This window comes from Diospyros lotus, chromosome 12 (genome assembly GCF_014633365.1).
Source record: "Diospyros lotus cultivar Yz01 chromosome 12, ASM1463336v1, whole genome shotgun sequence".
Taxonomy (NCBI): domain Eukaryota; kingdom Viridiplantae; phylum Streptophyta; class Magnoliopsida; order Ericales; family Ebenaceae; genus Diospyros; species Diospyros lotus.
In genome coordinates this window covers 32,611,056-32,630,732 of record NC_068349.1, presented here as the reverse complement: position 1 = coordinate 32,630,732, position 19,677 = coordinate 32,611,056, and the positions used below count along the sequence as shown (strand labels likewise).

At 37.3% G+C, this 19,677-nt stretch overlaps 1 protein-coding gene across 1 annotated transcript in view; it reads right to left on the bottom strand.

Moving 5' to 3' along the window:
- The window catches only part of LOC127814136 (serine/threonine-protein phosphatase PP2A-2 catalytic subunit), a 32,113-nt gene that overhangs the window by 8,615 nt on the left and 3,821 nt on the right, over window positions 1–19,677 (bottom strand). The window contains exons 2-6 of the mRNA XM_052355413.1: window positions 14,721–14,777; window positions 10,097–10,180; window positions 8,995–9,066; window positions 7,208–7,279; window positions 5,756–5,796 (exon numbers count right to left, since the gene is read on the bottom strand). Of these exons, the coding sequence (XP_052211373.1) occupies window positions 5,756–5,796; window positions 7,208–7,279; window positions 8,995–9,066; window positions 10,097–10,180; window positions 14,721–14,777 (326 nt within the window). The remainder of the gene's footprint in view (window positions 1–5,755; window positions 5,797–7,207; window positions 7,280–8,994; window positions 9,067–10,096; window positions 10,181–14,720; window positions 14,778–19,677) is intronic.

Here is a 19,677-nt window from a genome sequence, read left to right as displayed (position 1 = left end):
AACCGACTGTAGCGATTTAGGACTACTCGATAGCCCTATGCGCCATGGTCGACTAATCGGGCCGCGGCGCCGCCTAGGTGGACCAGGCGGCGCCTAACCGCCTGGGTCGCTCACGACCTGGGCCACCTAGGTCGTGCGCGTCTTGGGCCGACCTTTTTTCCCCCTCCCTTTCTCTATTTCCCGATCCCCTTTCCCTTTCTCTCTCTGGTTGTGTTCATCGCGGCTCCTCTCTCTCTCTCTCGCCTTCGATCTCCTCTTGGTTGTTTGCCACCGCCATTGATCTCTTCTCTTGGTCTTGCTCTCTCGTTGCTGCTGACCTCACCTGTTGCCTGTTGGTCGTTCTCTCTCGTCGCCGTTCGCGTCTTGCTGCGGTATGTATCCAACCATCCATCTTCCTCCGCCAACGCAAGCTTGCCTTTCTGCAGCAACTCAGCAGCAAGCAGCAACGCAAAACTGCTCATGGCTCGCTTGCGTATTGCTTGCTTGCTGCTTCAACGAGCAGCAAGCAAGCAAGCAATACGCAAGCTTGCTGCTTCAAGCAGCAGCTATTGATTTCATTTCATTAGATGAGTTTGATTTCAACTTTGATTTACCTGAAAATAATATCAAATTACATCAAAAGGTTTTTAGAAAAAAAAAAAAAAAAAATCATTTTTCCTAGTCGCCGCCTAGGCGCCCTAGGCGCTAGGCCCCAGCCTGGCGCCCGACTAGCGCCTAGCGCGTTTTTGAACACTGCCTACATTGTTTGCATCTTTAAATCCTAGTCTTTTTCATCGTGATGTTTTGTGTTATGTCTAAGCACCATCGTGTGTCCTATCCTCCTAGCAATAAAATCTCATCTACACCATTTACTTTGATTCACTCAGATGTGTAGGGACTATCTAAAATTCCTAATTGTTCTGGGGCTCGTTGGTTCATCTACTTCATTGATGATTGTAACCGTATGACTTGGGTTTTTCTATTAAAAGATAAGGCCACTATTAGTTCAGTTCTTCCCACTTTTTGTAAAATGATTACAACTCAGTTTGGTTCGCCTATCAAAAGATTAAGAACTGATAATGCAAGGGATTATTTTAATCATCACTTGCATCAATACTTCCAACAAGAAGGAATAATCCATGAATCTTCTTGTGTTGATACACCCCAACAAAATGGGGTAGCAGAAAGGAAGATGAGACACATCCTTAATGTGGCTCGATCTCTTCTTCATCATCACAATGTTCCTAAATTCTTCTGGGGGGAAGCAATCCTTACAGCGGCCTATCTCATTAATCGAGTCCCTACCAAGTTGCTACAAAATCAAAGTCCTTTACATTGTCTATCTCCTTCTTTCTCGATCAGTTCTTACATTCCCCTCTTCCTCTTCGGGTGTTTGGTTGTGTATCCTTTGTTCACATTCCCAAACAACACCGTGATAAACTTGATCCTCGAGCAATCAAATGTGTTTTCCTTGGATACTCACCCACTCAAAAGGGGTACAAGTGTTACCATCCTCTCACTCGAAAATTTTATGTCTCCAAGGATGTCACGTTTGTGGAATCTACACCTTTTTTTGGCTCATCCCAGGCTGGTCCCCAGGGGGAGACTTTGGTTCAAGGTGACCACCCTTCTGGTGACAGCCCTTTATGTGATAATGATATCTTCTTTCCTTTTGTTCAACCTATTCTTACATCTTCTCAACCCCCTAGCCATCCTATTATCTCTCCTCAATCTTCAAATAGCAGTCATGAATCATCCCTCAATCAAGGTATGACTGAGAAGGAGCAGGGGCACTCGGATACTCAAGAGCTGTCACCCTTTGTTAGGTATAAGGGATCTTCTTATGTATTCAAACGCAGGCAGCCCCAGCATGCACTATCATCATCTCCTAGTCAAGGTATGAATTCCATTCAATCTTCACCCTTAGTGCAACCTGATGACCTAGACCTACCTATAGCCATTCGAAAAGGGAAAAGAAGTTGCACTCAACACCCATTAACCAACTTCTTGTCCTATCATCGTCTTTCTCAGAATCACAAGGCCTTCTTAGTATCCTTAGACTCCATTGAAATCCCCAAGTCAGTTGAGGAGGCTCTAAAAGATCTGAATTGGAGGCAAGCCATGTTGGAGGAAATGAAAGCTTTGAAGAAGAATCATACATGGGACTTAGTGCCTCAACCACAAGGTGTCACTCCAGTTGGCTGCAGGTGGATTTTCAATATCAAATATAATGCTGATGGGACCCTAGAGAGATACAAAGCTAGATTGGTAGCCAAGGGCTACACTCAATCATATGGCATAGACTATCTTGAGACATTTGCCCCTGTGGCAAAAATGGCAACTGTGAGAATTCTTTTATCATTAGCAGCTTATTTTGGATGGAGCCTACAGCAGTTGGATGTAAAAAATGCATTTCTACATGGAGATTTGGACGAAGAAGTTTTTATGGAAGTGCCTCCTAGATTTCAGGAAGGGGAGGCAGGGCAAGTGTGCAAACTAAAGAAGGCACTCTATGGGCTCAAACAGTCCCCAAGAGCATGGTTTGGTAGGTTTTCCAGGGCCATGACAGATATGGGATATAACCAAAGCCGGGGTGATCATACACTCTTCTTCAAGCATTCAGACAACGAGAAGGTTACCGCTCTATTGGTGTATGTAGACGACATAATAGTCACAGGGAATGATGCAGAGGAACATAAGAGTCTCAAGGACAAGTTAGTCAAGGAATTCGAGATTAAAGACCTTGGTTCCCTCAAGTATTTCTTAGGGATTGAAGTTGCTTATTCGAAGGCTGGAATCTTTCTCTCCCAAAGGAAGTATGTACTAGACTTGTTAGCTGAGACAGGAGTATCAGGAGGAAGAGGATCTAATGTGCCGGTAGAGCCTAACAACAAGTTGGGAGTTGATCCTAATAGTCAACCAGTAGATAAGGGTAGATATCAAAGGCTGGTAGGACGTCTGATATACTTGTCTCACACTAGACCTGATATTGCCTTTGGTGTTAGTCTTGTGAGCCAATTCATGCACAATCCGACAAAAGAACATATGCAGACAGTGAGGAAGATCTTAAACTATTTGAAGGCTACCCCAGGTAAGGGGATCTTGTTTAAATCAGGAGAAGAGTTGGATATTAAGGGGTTTACAGATGCAGACTATGCATGATCTCTTATTGACAGAAGATCAACTAGTGGATATTGTGTATTTCTCGGTGGAAACCTTGTGTCATGGAGGAGCAAGAAGCAAAGTGTCGTGTCAAGATCAAGTGCGGAGGTTGAATTTAGAGCAATGACTCTTGGCCTATGTGAGGTGTTGTGGCTAAGAATCATCCTAGAAGATTTGAAGATCAAGGTTCAAGGCCCAATCAAGGTGTTATGTGACAACCAATCAGCCATCAGCATAGCTCATAATCCAGTTCAACATGACAAGACAAAACATGTTGAAATAGACCGACACTTCATTAAAGAGAAGTTGGATGCAGACTTGATCAAAATACCCTATGTTTCATCTAAAGACCAAGTGGCGGATGTGTTAACTAAAGGGCTGGCAACTAAGAGATTCGAAGACTTAGTATGCAAGCTGGGAATGATTGACATACACTCTCTAGCTTGAGGGGGAGTGTTGGATTATGAGGATACCCAAGATTAAGGCAATGGAGATTTGGTTAGGATTAATTCCCAAACTAGAATTAGGATCTTATATATATCTTTCATTTCTTTTCTATTGTTGATTATCTTTCCTCTCTTGTATCTTTCCTTTCTTGTTGTATTTTCTCTCTATAAGAGAGCTGGTTGTATTCATAGTTATTAATGAAAAAAGTATTAGGTTTATCCTAGAGATTTTACAGATAGTGATGACTGGAGCTGGGATCCATGTAGCCAGGGGTGTGCATGGGTTCAGGGCAGAATCAGGAACCGAACCAAACCAATGCGTTTGGTTTGGTTTGATTTTTTTGTAGTTCCATTCGGTTCTGGGTTCAATTGTATGGATCTGATTGAAATCAATTTGGTTCTGGGTTTATATGTTCGGGTATATAGACCCAACCCAAACCAATGTACATAAGAAAACCAATAAAAACACTAAGTTGGGTGAAATTAAGTATAGAATTAACATTTGACTCCCATTACAATTACTCTGATTAAATTTATAAAATTTGATGGTTTCAATTTCATGTAACAAAGAAACAAGAAAGAATTCTAATTCAAATTAACTGAAGCATATTCATTTATAAAATCTGAGGTCTCACTTTCAATTACATGTAACATTTGACTCGCATCCCATTTGTAAATATTCCTGCAGGTTTATTTATCTATTAGTAACAGAAATATTTACACTGAATTTTTTTTTTTTTTCAAAATTTATGTTTTCAAAATTTGGGATTGCTCTATGTATTTTGGAACAGAGACCCAACCAATACCAACCTGAATTTTATTGGGTTGGGCTGGTTTGATTCTACTTTGTGATTGTCTGGGTCTAGTTTTACACATCCAATCAAAATTGGTTCAAGTCCAGGTTTAATATCAAATCCAAACTAACTCGACCCACAGACACCCCTGCATGTAGCTAGCCCCATGTGTGGATTAAGGTTTATGATGATTTCTAATATTTATATATTTTATGATATAAATATACAAGCTAGTTTTAGTAATTCATTCCTCTTGCACTTCAAAGATTTCCATTACTACAAAAACCAAAATTCCTATCTACTTAATGGCAAGATTCACTGCTCACACAACACAATAATTATAAAATCATGTTGGCAATGCAGTAGAAACCACTTTTAAGGTATATGATGAGGTGATGTTAAAATAGAAATAGTATTTCAAGATTTAATTACATAGCAAAAGAAACATGCAAGTAAAAAAGACATAACATGATTGCATACCATGAGAAAGAATCTTGGAAAGAAGAAAAAGGGAATAAATCCGAGAAGTAAAACAGAATAAAGGGTCAGACTTTCAAGATCAGGATTCCCAAAATAAGTGTATAGTCATCAATGATTAGGAAACCCAGTCTAGATGAAATGATGGGCAAATCTATAAAATGTTGGCTTCAAATTGTACATGGTAATTCTTTGTTCTAATCTTTGTTTCAGATAAGCAATACACTTTTGACTCAAATACTATATAAAGCCATGACTATCCATGGCCCAGCTCTTCTTTGGCTTCGCTTTCAAGGCAATCTACATTTCGTTGGAGAGTCTGCCTTTAGCTGGTTACCAAGAAATATACTTGCAGGCAACCATGGTCAATTCGTTGTTTCAATATTACATATTGATGATTATTGGATGTGTCAAAATGCTGGTTCCTTGTGAGATGGGGTGTCACATGCCAAGGTAGAGCAGCAGACTCAGCAGAGGAATGTGCATATATTGTTAAACACTAAAAGTAAAAAAAAACAGAATAGCAAGTTAAAACTTGAAAAATTGATGTATTCATTCTGGCTATGGTAGATATCATGACCAACTTAAATAAAAATAGGTAGAATAAATGGCCAAATTGGCCCCTACACCTTTCAATTTTGGTCAGTTTAGCCCCTGAACTTTTATTTGGCTCAAATTCACCCCTTAATTAAACCATTCAAAAAGTTCAGGGGCTAATTTGAGCCAAGTAACCTCGGGGTTTACCAGAGAATGGGGGCATCAAGTGCATTGTTTTAATATATATTATTAGCAATTACTATGCACATCAAACTCAGAAAAAGAGCTGGCAAGATTAAGCAATCAATATATTTTAAGTTAGCTGGCACCTTAATTGAGAAAAGGATCAAAGGGACTCACTTTCGTAAGCATTCATCATAAAACCCATAAACTTGAGTAATCTGCACACAAAAATGATTAACATCTATTCAGTCAACAGTATCTAGCACAAGATTTAGCTAGATATGGAAGACTAGCATTTTAAGAAAGGCTAAAAGGGTGAAAGCAACTTGCTGACTGGGAATTGTGAAAGAATAGTGAAAATGCGATGAATTCCCTCTTAAGGAGTTGAATCCCGAAAAGAAAGATAATCTTAGTACTGTAGAGCCAAATGTTCAGGCTTTGTACAGATGCTTCCAGAAAAGGCAAATTGGAGAAGAAAAGTCCCTCGGATGCAAACAAAGTTGTCAGTCCATTCAATCACCAGATGCTCCTTTCTCTTTCCCATATCCATACCACTATCCACAATTAAAATTGACCAATCCATTACAAAATTTGGTATCACACAACACTTAAAAATAAATAAAATAAAATCTAGTATCAAACCACAGCCAACTCACATTCATTTCAATAAATTCCTCTGGTGAAGCAATCCTTGCACACACATCCATCTAGCTATTAACCCAATTTAATAGCCTTCGGTTGCTCCATCAATTTTCGTACAAATATCATCATAATCTAATGCAAATATTGCCACAGCTAGTTTCTAGTTTTTATACGTGTGACAAATAAGTGGGCTCCTCAAGGATTTCCTATCATTTCTCTTAATTTCTCCAGTATATGAATTAGTCTCTCTACTAAAAATTTATTTATAAATTACACCATCATATCCAAAGCATAAAATGATAACGGTGTAATTCAAAATTGACTAAACACACAAACTAACATTGAAACTCACACACAAAGATTCTTGTATAGACAAGTGTAAATGCAGTTTTCAAATCACAAAATATTATTTCATCCTCTTTGCCTCTGTGATACATCAGCAGACAATAATGGTTGAAACCGTTTGAGTTTAACAAATGCAGGTCTTTCCATCACCAGTACTTAAAGGCTCCTCATTATCCTACCCAAATTATGCCTATAAAATATGCTACACTTCAGGAATGATGCAGAGAGAAATCAGTAAATTGCACCACAGGAACTTCACTGGAAATTGGAGAACCACACATGGAAGTGGAAAAGTCAAACATCACAGATCAAATTAGAAAAAGGGTATCCCATGCCTCCCGGCTTTGCAAAGGTCAAGGGAGGGTCATTTTTGTATGGTTACCATGCTTTGCAAACAGATTGTTTACACAACTCAAACCTGTGACCTTCTAGTCACAAAAGAGCAACTTTACTGTTACTACCAAGGCTCATCCTCCATGAATCAAGTTTATCTACAAGATTTTACTTCCGCTCTTAGATCATGTCATTAGACAGATACTTTATGCCAAACAGTAACACTGACAATATACAAGGATCATGATCAATGAATTCCTCATTCAAGCTATACTTTAACAGGTAAAAGGCAATGAGGTGACAGAATACCTGTCGACTTTCATGATTTCCTCTAAGAATAGTGATTCGCTGAGGATAGCGCACTTTCAGAGCCACCAAAAGCTGAAGCAAATAAAGAAATTAGTATCAATAAATACACAGTTCAAATTAATTAATAGCACACTGCCAAAACTATCATAAGACCAAGTTAATACATCCTTTTGAATTGTACTTCTGTGTGGCTAGTTACACTTCTTGTAACTTATCTCCTCGGAGTGAACAAATCAAAGTGAGAGGATAGTAAAGAACATGCAGGAGCAGCAAGATTCCATGAGCAAAACCCTAAGCACACAGTGAGCAAATAACGATCTTGAATATCATATGCACAGCAGTCACCATTCAACACCATAATAAAGGCTAGATCAACTAGTTTAACAATCTACTTGTGTTAAAATTTTGTAAAAGATGCACAAACAAGGTGATGCATCAAGGCACAGGATGACAAATATAAATCTATATGCATTTATAGAGAGAATAGGCAAGTAAATCCACAAACCAACAGCCTTTGATTTTGGTAAAGCAATGCAAGAATAAAGCAAGACTAATTCAAGACAACAAAAAGAAAGACGTTTTTGTTGCAACAAGTGCAAATAAGAAGACCAAAAAGGAAAATCTTACAAAGGTGTGGGAGAATGTCTGGTATCAAAACTAAATTATTCAAGAACAGTTTTTTAAACTTTTGGAGTGTCTATCCATGTAACTATAACAAGATAAAATCCAATAGACTGTAGGTTAAATATTAATATCTTTCTTGTCCATCCCCAATTTTCTAAGCTCAGACAAAATCACAAGAAGACATAGGCCTTCAATTTCCTTTCGTACTTTTTCATGCATAAAGTTAAGTCCATTAATACCTCATTTTAACACCCAAAATATCTAATGTTTCCCTATATAGAATCTAGCATCCTAATATATTTAAAAGCAAGAAATATTCCTTTCAATCAAAGAGGCTTCTAAAATTTCTTTAGAATTTTTAAATCCTTGTTGGAAAGCTTGCATACAAAATAAGATAGCAGATAGGACTATACAGAATGCCCGTGGATTATCAAGAATAATACAGCAGTATGCATAAGATTCTTTTTTATGCTAGGGTCACATCAGAACATAAAGCTCTAGCATCAGCTTAGACTATAAAGCAGGTGGGTGTTATGGAATGCAACTCAATTAGAGATTACATTGATATGGCCAAAGCATAACAATCTTATGCAGTGTGTTCAATGCAAAAGTTAGCTTTACCAATCGAAAAGGAAAACAAAAGAACAAGAGAAAGAGAACAGAAGATTTTGAACTGAAACATGAGTTACAGTAACTGATGCTGAATATGTCATCTTAATCTGTGCAAAATTCTACTACTACCTTTTCTTATGCATGCTTCTCTCCTATGTGTTATCATAACTGCACCAACATTATAGTTGTGCATCTTGTCCCATTTGATAACATCATTGTTATGTGCCAAATAAGTATCAAATATATATAAAACACAGCATTTTTCCTAGCCGTTTCATAGAGAGTGCAGGAAAGGGGCATATAAACTTTTGGCTCCCTCACAGTTTGGTAGCAATAAAGTATATTAAACCATTCATAATTTTTACTGCTTGCATTCTCCCTTTCTTTTTTAATAACAAAAAAGATTCCCATCCATCAGATTGAATCAACGGCAGAAGGAAACAATGTTAGCTTGTTAAGCCCAAGTGCTTTAAGAAAGACAAAAGAACAAAAAAAGGTAAAAAAAGATTACATATCCACAATGGTAGAAGATATCTTACAAAAGTACGTACCGTGACAGTTTCAACTGAATAATACCCACGATCGACATAATCTCCCATGAACAAGTAATTTGTATCTGGGCACTACAGCAAAAACAATCACAAGCTTCAATACCACTATGTGGGGAAATTTATATCCGGGCACTGCTGATAAGAAAATGTCATCACTGGTAGCATAACTAAACAACATAATTACCACAAGAATACTATGAATAATTGAAACAAGCCTTAGAAAACGGTGAATGCTTTCCTCAATTGATATTAAGAGAGCTTGAAAATATATACAGGTTATATCCTAATCTTTCTCCTATAAAGTAGGAGAAGATTTAGGTAATCTATCCCCTAAGAACTAGGATGAACTACCTCCTAAAATTTAGGAGATAAATCAGAAATAAAATACAAATTTACAACAATATCTACAACTTGAAAAGTAATTAAACAACTTTAGGATAATCTGTTTTTAATCTATGCCCGAGAGTTGATAGGCTTCCACTTGGAATTTCAATCTCATCCAACAATAATAATGTTGAACATATGCATGAAATAGATAGGAGAAGGCACCTCCAGCTAACAATTTATGGGGAAGTTCTTGTTTTGCTAGTTAGCTCACATGAGTCACTAAAAAAAATAAATAAATTTTGGCATCGGCACATTGGTATTGGTGCATACTGCAAACTAAGAATCTGAAGGTCCTCCTGATAAAGGTAAGAACCAAATTGATTACATGCAACAACTTGATAGGTAGAAATGAAAAGCCATTAGATATAGAGTTGAAATAGAATACATAACATTCTCAATTTTAACTACTTATTTCCCATGGAGCACAATGTGGTCAGTTTTACAGGCTTCAGAAATGCTCTTTGCAAGTTTAAGTAATCATCTACCAATGAAAGAAGTTTCCCAAACTCCAGTACACATGACTAAAATGATGGACATGGAACAAAGCCTACATAGCAATAGAGAACTTAACAATTTATTCAATATAAGCAACGTATATATATATACAAACAAACAGCAAATTCTTTCATACTGGTTAGTTAACATACTTCAAGTTCAGACATTGAATGAAGTAATACTGTTACATATTGATTCTTGCATCTTAATAAACAAATACCTTTCCTCCAATGCGAAAAAGTTCAGCAAGATCATGAAACTGCCCATGAATGTCACCACAAATGGTCACAGGGCTTTTTACAGGCTGCATGGAAGGGCGAAATAAAAAGGAAAGATGTTAAACATTCAGAATTTCGTGTGCAATGAAACATGAGGCAGGGGGATGGGGATTTAACATGAAAATCAGAGAAATGTCTGACAACCAAAGTTCACGATTATGAGAAGTGCAAGAAACTGCAATCAAGTTGTAATTTAAGAATTCAAGATTAATATTCCAAATAGTTCAGAAATAACTTTATCAGACACCCAAAAATATGAAACAAACTCTCGGTGAACTATTCAACAATCCCACTTATGCATCATCATCACAATTCTTAGTCCCACCAAACAGGATTGGCTATGAGAATTCTACCTCTCTAATCATCTCTATTCGTGTGGCCATATCTAAGGGTTTTTTAAATAAATTTTCCCTGGTTTGCTTCCACCCATTTTGCTGCAAACTTCTTCCAATTCATCCACTCACCTTAAGGCCTTGCAGGCGTGTTCACTGACTGGTCTTCTCACATGTCACTATCTTAATTGCATCTCATGCATCTACCTTCAATAAGTGCCACTCTAACATTAAGAATAACTCATTCTTGTTTCTACCTTTTCTTGTATTGTCACAAATCTACTACAACATTTCCATCTAAATACACTGATTTTTACACACGTCATTACTTAATTACCCAACATTCTGTACCATACAATATAAATGGTCTTATAACCACCCAACAAAACTGCCCTTTCAGCTTTTAAGGGATTTTAAAATTGCATAAAATGCTAGATGTGATTAAGGCTTATAATTGTTTGCTGCTGTTGTGTAAAATGTTGGATACACATATACACTAACCAATAACTATCATGTCTTCATTTTGTAAGCAACATCTTTGAACAATTGATACGACTTTTCTAAATTAATCTCTCTAAAAATTACTTGTTTTTCAAGTCTTATTTTTACTAAATTAACAGTTGATATATTTGGCTTTTGACCTGCTTAACATGAAGCCTTTACATTCTAATGTCCCTCCTCCTCCAATTCAAACTTACTATTTACACCTTCTTCTGTCTCATTCGCCAAGACAATATCATCTAAAAATAACAAACACAGAAGCTCCTCTTTTTGGATTTGCATTGTGAGCTCATCCATCACAGAAATAAGGGTAAAGCCTCAGAGGAGATGCTTGATGAAACTCAATTATAGCTAAAAAGCCTCAATATGCTCCACAAGTCCTAACAAGTTTATACTGAATGATACATGCCTTTGATAATAACTTACATATGGCAATCCGAACTACTTTTTTTGAAAAACACTCCAATAGACTACTCTGTAAACTATGTCATAAGTTTTATCTAAGTCCATAAATACCATATGCAAATCATCTATTTATCTTTGAACTTTTCCACAGGAAGTCTCAGTAAATAAACAGTTTCCATTATGGACCTAGCAAGCATAAAACTAAATCAGTTTCAAGATACCATAATTTCTCTTCTAAATCTTAGCTCAATCACACCCTCTAAAGTTCCATAGTATACTCATTAGCTTAAATCACTTTATAATTTTCACAACTTTGAACATCTCTTTTATTCTTGTAAATGGGAACTTTGAGTGCTCTTTCTCCACTCATCAGGCATTTCATTCTATTTAAGGGGGGAAAAAAAGGCATCCTTAGTGAATGAGGCTCCCCGCTCTGAAGGTAGGGTGAAGGTTTTATCTGTATGCAACCTTCCCCTTACTTTTCTGTAAAGAAGTTTCTACAACTCAAAACATGTAACCTTCCAGTTACAAAGGAGCAATCTTACCATGCTACCAGAATTTGCCCTCATCCTCTTTTGTTTAAAGATCAACAACAATAACAACATACCAAGCCTTTATCCCAATAAGTGGGGTTGGCTACATGAATTCTAGCTTCCCATTAATTTCTATATATGGCTTTATTTTTTAAGAGGCTCATATAATTAATATCAAACCTAAATGTCTCCCACAAAGTCTTGCTCAATCTTCCTCTACCTCTTTTGCTAAATACTTATTTCATTCCATCCACTCTCCTCATAGGAGCCTCTATTAGTTTTCTTCTCACATGATCAAACCATATTAATTGTGTCTCACACATCATATTTTTAATAGGAGTCACTCCAACTTTATTACGAATAACCTCATTTCTGATATTATTTTTTCATGCTTTAATTAGGATTTTAGGTATTACTTTACCATTCTCTATCTTTTGCACAACTTACTTCACTTTGTTTGGACGAATACATCTATAGAACATGTAATTCCTATAGATATACCATGAAGCTCGGCTTGAGAACTATAGAATTATTTTCTTGAAAAATATTTTACCCATATCTAGTTGATTGCGCAAAAGGGGGTGAAATATTTTTTCAAAAAATAATTTTCCCTCAAAGGACCACAAATGATTGCACCCAAAATTTCTGCCAGTCATTTTTGGCATGACTCATTTCACATTTACAAATGGATTGTTGAAGAGCCCTCATGTTTCCTCTCTATAGAAATAAGCTTAGGTTTCTTTTTGAATAACATGTATCTCTCAGTCTTTATTATTCGAAAGTCAAACAAACCAAAGCTTGAGTACATTTTGAAACTTTTTGGAGCCATTTGGTATATAGTGCCAAAATAGCTTTTTGGTTCCAAAAATATACTTGAAAAATTCAAAAAAAAAAAAACATTTGATTCTAGAATTAGTTTTTAGAAAAAATACATCAAAATATCCCGCTTTTAGAAAAATAACAAAATATCAAGCCTTAATCTCGCTTTTAGAAAAATAACAAAATATCAAGCCTTAATCTCACTAGGTCGGTCAGCAATATGGATTCTAATTCACCAATCATCTCTATTTATGGTCATATCTTCTATAAGACCATCATAAAGCATATCATACTTACGAGTTTCCCATCAAATTTTATTGATTTTCCTCTACCACTTCTTACTAAAAAGTTCTTCTAAAAATGCCCTTCTATAAAACAACAACAAAAAAATTGTTTTCACTCCTTCCAATTGTTGTTGAGATTAAAAATAATAATATAAAAGATTAAGTTAACCCTCTATCTACCAACTTAAACTTCTAGATAGATGATAATTAACAATTCAACATAGTACTTGAGGAGGTAAAGGTCCTAAGTTCAAACCTTACCGATAACCCAATATTTAAATAGTTGTTATGTTAAGAAAAATTATGCCATGAACCCTGGTCACATGTGAGGGGTCAAACTGAGATTAAAGATAAGTTAACCCTCCATCTACCACATTAAACTTTTAGATCAAATGGTGATTAACAATTCAACAATGGTTATCATAAGAAAAAAAAAAAATGAAAAAAGGGGTTTCTAAAGCTTCAAAAATTTTGGTTCTTAGTACAAGAAAAATAAAAATGGGAACAAAAATTAAGAAATTAAAACTAAACAAGCCCATCAATTTTTTAAGAATCATGCTAGATGTACATCATTTTTGTACATCTTGGGCTACACAAAAACGTATTATGACCAAAATACCCCTCGTCTTCATGCACCTCACGCGCCTTTATGCGCCTCATGAGGGGACATTTTTTGTCATTGGTATACCTTTGTGTAGCCCAAGGTGTACACAAAGGTGTACCAATAGCATTATTCATTTTTTAAACCAAGCATGCATAATCTACTACGTGCTCAACTTAGGTTGATATCCCTATCTAAAGCAATTAAGCCTATATGCGCCCCTTTGACTCATAGATCCACTTACTCGAGAACATTTAAGAAAAACTCTACCTAGACCTATATTATCTCCACACCTATAAAGGATATAAGGAATGAATTGTCACCCTGCTTTAGTGCTCTTGTGCATAAATCATGATTGAACATTACATAGCTTAAAAGAATATTAATAGAATCTCCTACAAGGAAACTAGTTGAAATGAAACAAGTATTTAGCAAAAGAATCGGAGGAATACCAAGAAAAAAAAGTGAGACACACCTAAGAATGATATTAATTGTAAGGTCCTTACAGAAGATAAGGCCATAAATAAAAATAACTAAAAAGCTAGAATTCATGTAGTCAACCCACATGGTAGGACAAAGGCTTTGTTGTTGAATGTTACATCACTTGGAAAAAAAATAACCAAAGGAATAGCACAAACAAAACTCTTAATGCCCTACTTGGACTAAGAAAAAAAACGTGATAGATATGGGGCAAGTGGAAATCACTTACATCTTTCCTCACGCGATAAAGAAAGGACCCATACCTCTTTTCTCATTCTTTTTCCATTTTTTTGACAAGTTCTCCTTGTAAGTAAATTTTTGTTGTGTGCACTGTAAAGAGGGTTTGCCCCTACTACCATTTTCCTTGTCAAATATATATTGTTACTTATCCCCAAAAAAAAGAGATACAAGGTACAAATATATAATAATCACCGATCAAGGTTGGAATTATGAGCACCATGCCATAAATTGAGCAAAGAAAATAACTCAAATGATTCATGCCTGCATCTACTGAAGTCTAGTAGACATTTCACTTTTCATTCCATTACAAGGTACATGCAAAAGGGTAATAAATTCAAAAATACCAAAAGAATAAGAATAATGAGTTATACCTGAACATTACTTTCATCCATCAGTATCTCTTTAGCCTTATCACAAAGTGCCCTGACCTACATCCACCAAAAACCGAAAAAAAAAAAAAAAAAACAGAAGAATGATCCCTTAAGGCCAATTCCACAAGTCACAGCAAGCAAGCACAAGACTGTTTTAAGGGGAAAGAAATCCAAATGAATAAATCCGTCTGCATTGTGAATAATGTTCTTCAATCAATCAACTATATGATGATTGCTCCATCTTCAACCAGATTAAATAACATATTCCTGCAGTAGGAACTCAATAAATTGGGACTTATTGGAATTAAATTCACAATATTAATTACCTCAGAATGTGCATATAGGCCAAAAACCTCACGAATGCAGTTTGCAAAGATATGATGACTAATTTGATAGCTCCATTGATAGCCCCAACTTCCAAGAAGAACCAGGTAGGATAAAGATGGTCATATTAACTAGAAGTTGTGATTAAAGTAGAACTGTTCAAAGGGCAATTTTCAACATTTTTAGCTATTTTCTTTTCTTCTTTTTTTTTAGCACAAATGTGTTTGGAAAGCTATCCTTTTAGCCTTTTTGCAGCTTTTGGCTATATCACCCTAGGAAAGTAGAATCCCTATTTAAGCGATGGTGACCATATATCGTAACTTCAGATTTTTTGTTAGATCATTTTGAATAGTAGATGGCAGAGTTTACCCATTCCCTCACCCAACCACCCCACCCCACCCCCGGGTAATCTTCATGTGCTACTGTGTTTATAAATACTGTGGCTGAAAAGAAAAAGAAAAACTGGCATGCATGCCAGTTTTCAGCATCAGTGTGCTGGCCTAGTTGTCATGTGAAATTTATGGCACCTCATTCTTTATGAAAGCTAAGCTAAGCTAACCTAAGCCTTATTAGATACTAACTATTGAAGTTTTCCTTCTATCTCATCTGTCGACATATGTTGTGCATGTTTATTACTATTGCTCTAAAAATAAAAATTAGGGAAGGGGGTCTGAATAAGTTCTAACACCAGCTAGTTGCAGGAGCCCGAACCAATAGGACTAATTACAAGTTACTCTTGTGCATGAGACACCACATACAAGTACAACTAACACTTTAAAAACAATCAAGAATGAAATGCAATCTCCTTGACAACTGTACTAAAGACTTGCTTGGAATTTGTAAACTAACAAACTACCTATCAGCCACAAAAACAGATAACTCAAACCTAGCATCTTAATTTCCAGTTGTGTTCTTATTCAAAGGAATCCATGTTGCTCTCCTTTCATACCATCATTTATAGCACTTTCAACATAAATAAGCCCTTCCTAACTTGCTATCAGAGATAGTGGTCCTCCCAAGTGAATAAGTATTAGCTTAAGGGCCAAAGCACTTTCGGTCATCCCAATGAACAAGGGCAGGCATAAAGATGTCCAAGTTCTATTTTTCTGTACATTTTTGTCCATTCAACTATGATGCTTCCAAGACCACCCAAGCAGAGATCTTTTCCTTCAGGAAAATTGAAATAATATCCAACTTCTGTACAATTTACATAAGAAACAATGGCCCTTTTGATTTTTCCCACAACAATAGACTTCAAAAAAATTATAATAATCAAATTTAAATGATATTAATGACTATTTGTTTCATTATGAATTAAGAAAAAAAAAGTTTTGTGCATGACATGAGTCTATACAGATTTTGCCTCCACAGAACAAAGATCCTGGAACCACCCCTGCTTGCCCCAACACTTTCAAATTTCTGAAGCCCCCAGTACAAGGCTTCCTTCGACCCTCCATTATAGGCCAGGGTCAGTCCTGTACTATTGTTACAAATCTAGAACGAAAGAACCAAAGACCCATGTAGAAATGTAACCTTCATTTTGCTTCCCAGGTTCTTACAATTCCTCCCGCTTAGATCCCCATAAGTGTGCCACAAAACAAAAAGGAGGCTGAATTTTGGCCCAATTTTGCTGCGGATTTTGGTTGCTATTAACTGTTTCCTTTACTGCTTTTAATTGTAATTTCTCTTTTCCAGCTGGTACTTAGTTAGATAGTACAGCCAGGTGTAAAGGTGGCTAGAATAGGACAAAATAGTTGGTTATAGAAGAGGTGATCTGCTGTGGCAACACCCTAAAGCAAACTATATAAGCTATGGGCTCCTCCTGTAAGTGGTTATGGAAAATCAATCAAGAATCTGATTTCTTACTCTCGAATTTCTCTCTCATTCTCTTCTTTAATCTCTCCCATTCTTCTTCACGGTTCTTCAACAATCCCTTCTAATTCACACTAAATTAGAAGAGTTGCTATTGTCACAATCTAACTGTGACATTTGGTATCAGAGCTTTGACTTCGGTAAGAAGCTTATCAACAACAAGAGAGTCACAATTCTAGCAAGTTAATTCGGCCATGGGGGAGTTCCAGAACCGAGTGGACTGATTGGAACGGGGCTCCGAGAAGAACTATGAGGCGATAGGGGGACTAGAGCGGAGGCTAGAAGGTGGTCTAAATCAAATGAGGGATGACATCAACCGGATGAGGGAGGAGATGGGAAACCAACTTCAACAGTTCATGTTGATGTTTACTTAGCAAAAATAGGTAAGAACGGCCCCTAACTTCCCCCCTAGAACTAGATCAAAACCAATTTTATATACTGAGAGGGTGAACTGAGGAAATGGGACATCTAAAATTGAAGTAGAACAAGAGGATGAGGTTGAAACGATGACAAGAAGAGGTTGGGAGGACCGGGTTAATCCGCCTCAGCCGGGGTTTCTTATGCCACGGATGGAAATACCCGTGTTTGAGGGAACCAATCCCAGATGGTGGATTAGGAAGTGTGAATGATTGTTTGAATGGTATAATGTACCTGAGGAGAGAAGGGTAGCTTTGGTTGCTGCCTACTTTGATGACCTGGTGCATTCATGATTCCAAGGGTGGACTCGAACAAGGGAGAACTATACATGGGGGTAATTTATTGAAAAGCTATGTGAGAGATTTAGAGAAAGGAGCATGTCAGATACCATAGAAGAGTTCAACAAGTTAAGGCAAGTTAGGGATGTTGGGTCATACTTGAGGAGGTTTGAAGAGCTGAGGTCATTAATGAGTAACCATGACCCTTACCTGTCTAAAGCATACTTTGTGTCTAGCTTCCTTAGCAGCCTTAATGAAGATTTGAGGCCTATGGTGAAGATGATAAGACCGCGAACAATGGAGCAAGCGGCCGAGAGTGCCAAATTGCAAGAGTTGGTAGTTAAGGCCCTGAAGAAAAAACAGAGGCAACAACAAAAGGTTGTAGCCATGGGGAATTGGTAGCAAGGGGGTAACAACAAGGGGTTCAACAAAGACTCAATCAAGGGAAATGCAGGGGGAAGAAATTTTGGTGGTCCATATCCTGGGGGAAGGAGGCCTAATGAATCTAAGAGGCAACCTGGTGCGTGTTACAAGTGCGGGGATAGATATTATCCCAGGCACCAATGCAAATGCCAATTGTTACTATTAGAAGGAGATAAAGAAGATGGATTAGAAGTGGAAGAAGGAGAAGAGGGTAGAAGATTTCAGAGAAACTGGAGGAGAGGACAATGGAGAGATATCCCTCCATGCACTCAAAGGAATCACCAATAACAAGATAATTAAGGTAGAGGGCAAGGTGAAGGAGGGCAGTTTGTCAATCCTTATAGACAGTGGAAGCACACACAGTTTCCTCGATAAGAGCACTGCCAAGAAACTCAAGTGTCCACTCACAAGTACACTGCCTCTGAGTGTGACTGTTGCTAATGGAAACCGAGTGTTGAGTAACTCGGCTTGCCTTGGATTCATGTGGGAAATGCAAGAAGATAAATTTGAGGCAGACCTCAGACTACTCCAACTAGGGGGAGTGTGATGTTGTTTTAGGGATAGATTGGATGAAGAGGGTGAGCCCCATAAGCTTCGACTTCAACTAGATGGAAGTGTCCTTTCTAAAATGGGGTAGAAGAATGACTCTTACAAGTGAGAGAGAGACTGCTACTTGCAAGATGATTACAGGTAAGAGGCTGCAAAGGGTCCTTAAGAGCAAGTGGAGTCAACTCACACAACTATTTTCTATTGTAGAAGTAGAAGAGAGGCCTAATGAATAAGAGCTGAGGGAGCTACAATTAACAGTCAGCCACCAGCAAGAGCGTCCTAACCAGGTATACACATTGCCCCTTATTGAAGAATTATTGGTAGAATTTAAAGACCTTTTTGTGGAACCAAATACCCTTCCTCCTAGCCGTGTCTTGGACCATGCAATTAACCTAAAACCAAATGTTGAGCCAGTCAATATCAGATCCTACCGTTATACCCATGTTCAAAAAACTGGAATTGAAAGAATGATGAAAGAAATGTTGAACCAATCATTCATTAGACTGAGCCAAAGTCCCTTTGCTTCCCCAATCCTTTTGGAAAGAAAAAGAATGGTTCCTGGTGTTTGTGTAGATTATCGCCAACTTAACACCTTGACCATTAAGGATAAATTCCCCATACCCCTTGTTGAAGACCTAATGGATGAGTTACACCTAGCCAAATTATTTTCCGTACTTGACTTGCTCTCGGGCTACCACCAAATTAGGATGAAGCCCGAGGATATCCACAAAACTGCCTTCTGAACCCACCATGGCCATTTTGAGTTCTTGGTGATGCCCTTTGGGCTCACCAATGCCCCGGCCACTTTCCAATCCCTAATGAACCAAATATTTGAACCCCTACCTAAGAAAATTCATACTTGTGTTCTTTGACGACATCCTTGTTTATACCCAACTTTGGACCAACACCTTACCCACCTAAGAACCACCTTTGAGATCCTTAGAAGCAACCAATTATTCATCAAAAGATCTAAGTGTGCATTCAGTCAGAACCAGGTAGAATACTTAGGGCACTTAATCTTGGGGGAAGGGGTCAGTACTAACCCAAGGAAGGTGGAGGCTATGCAGAATTAGCCCAAGCCCACTACAATAAGG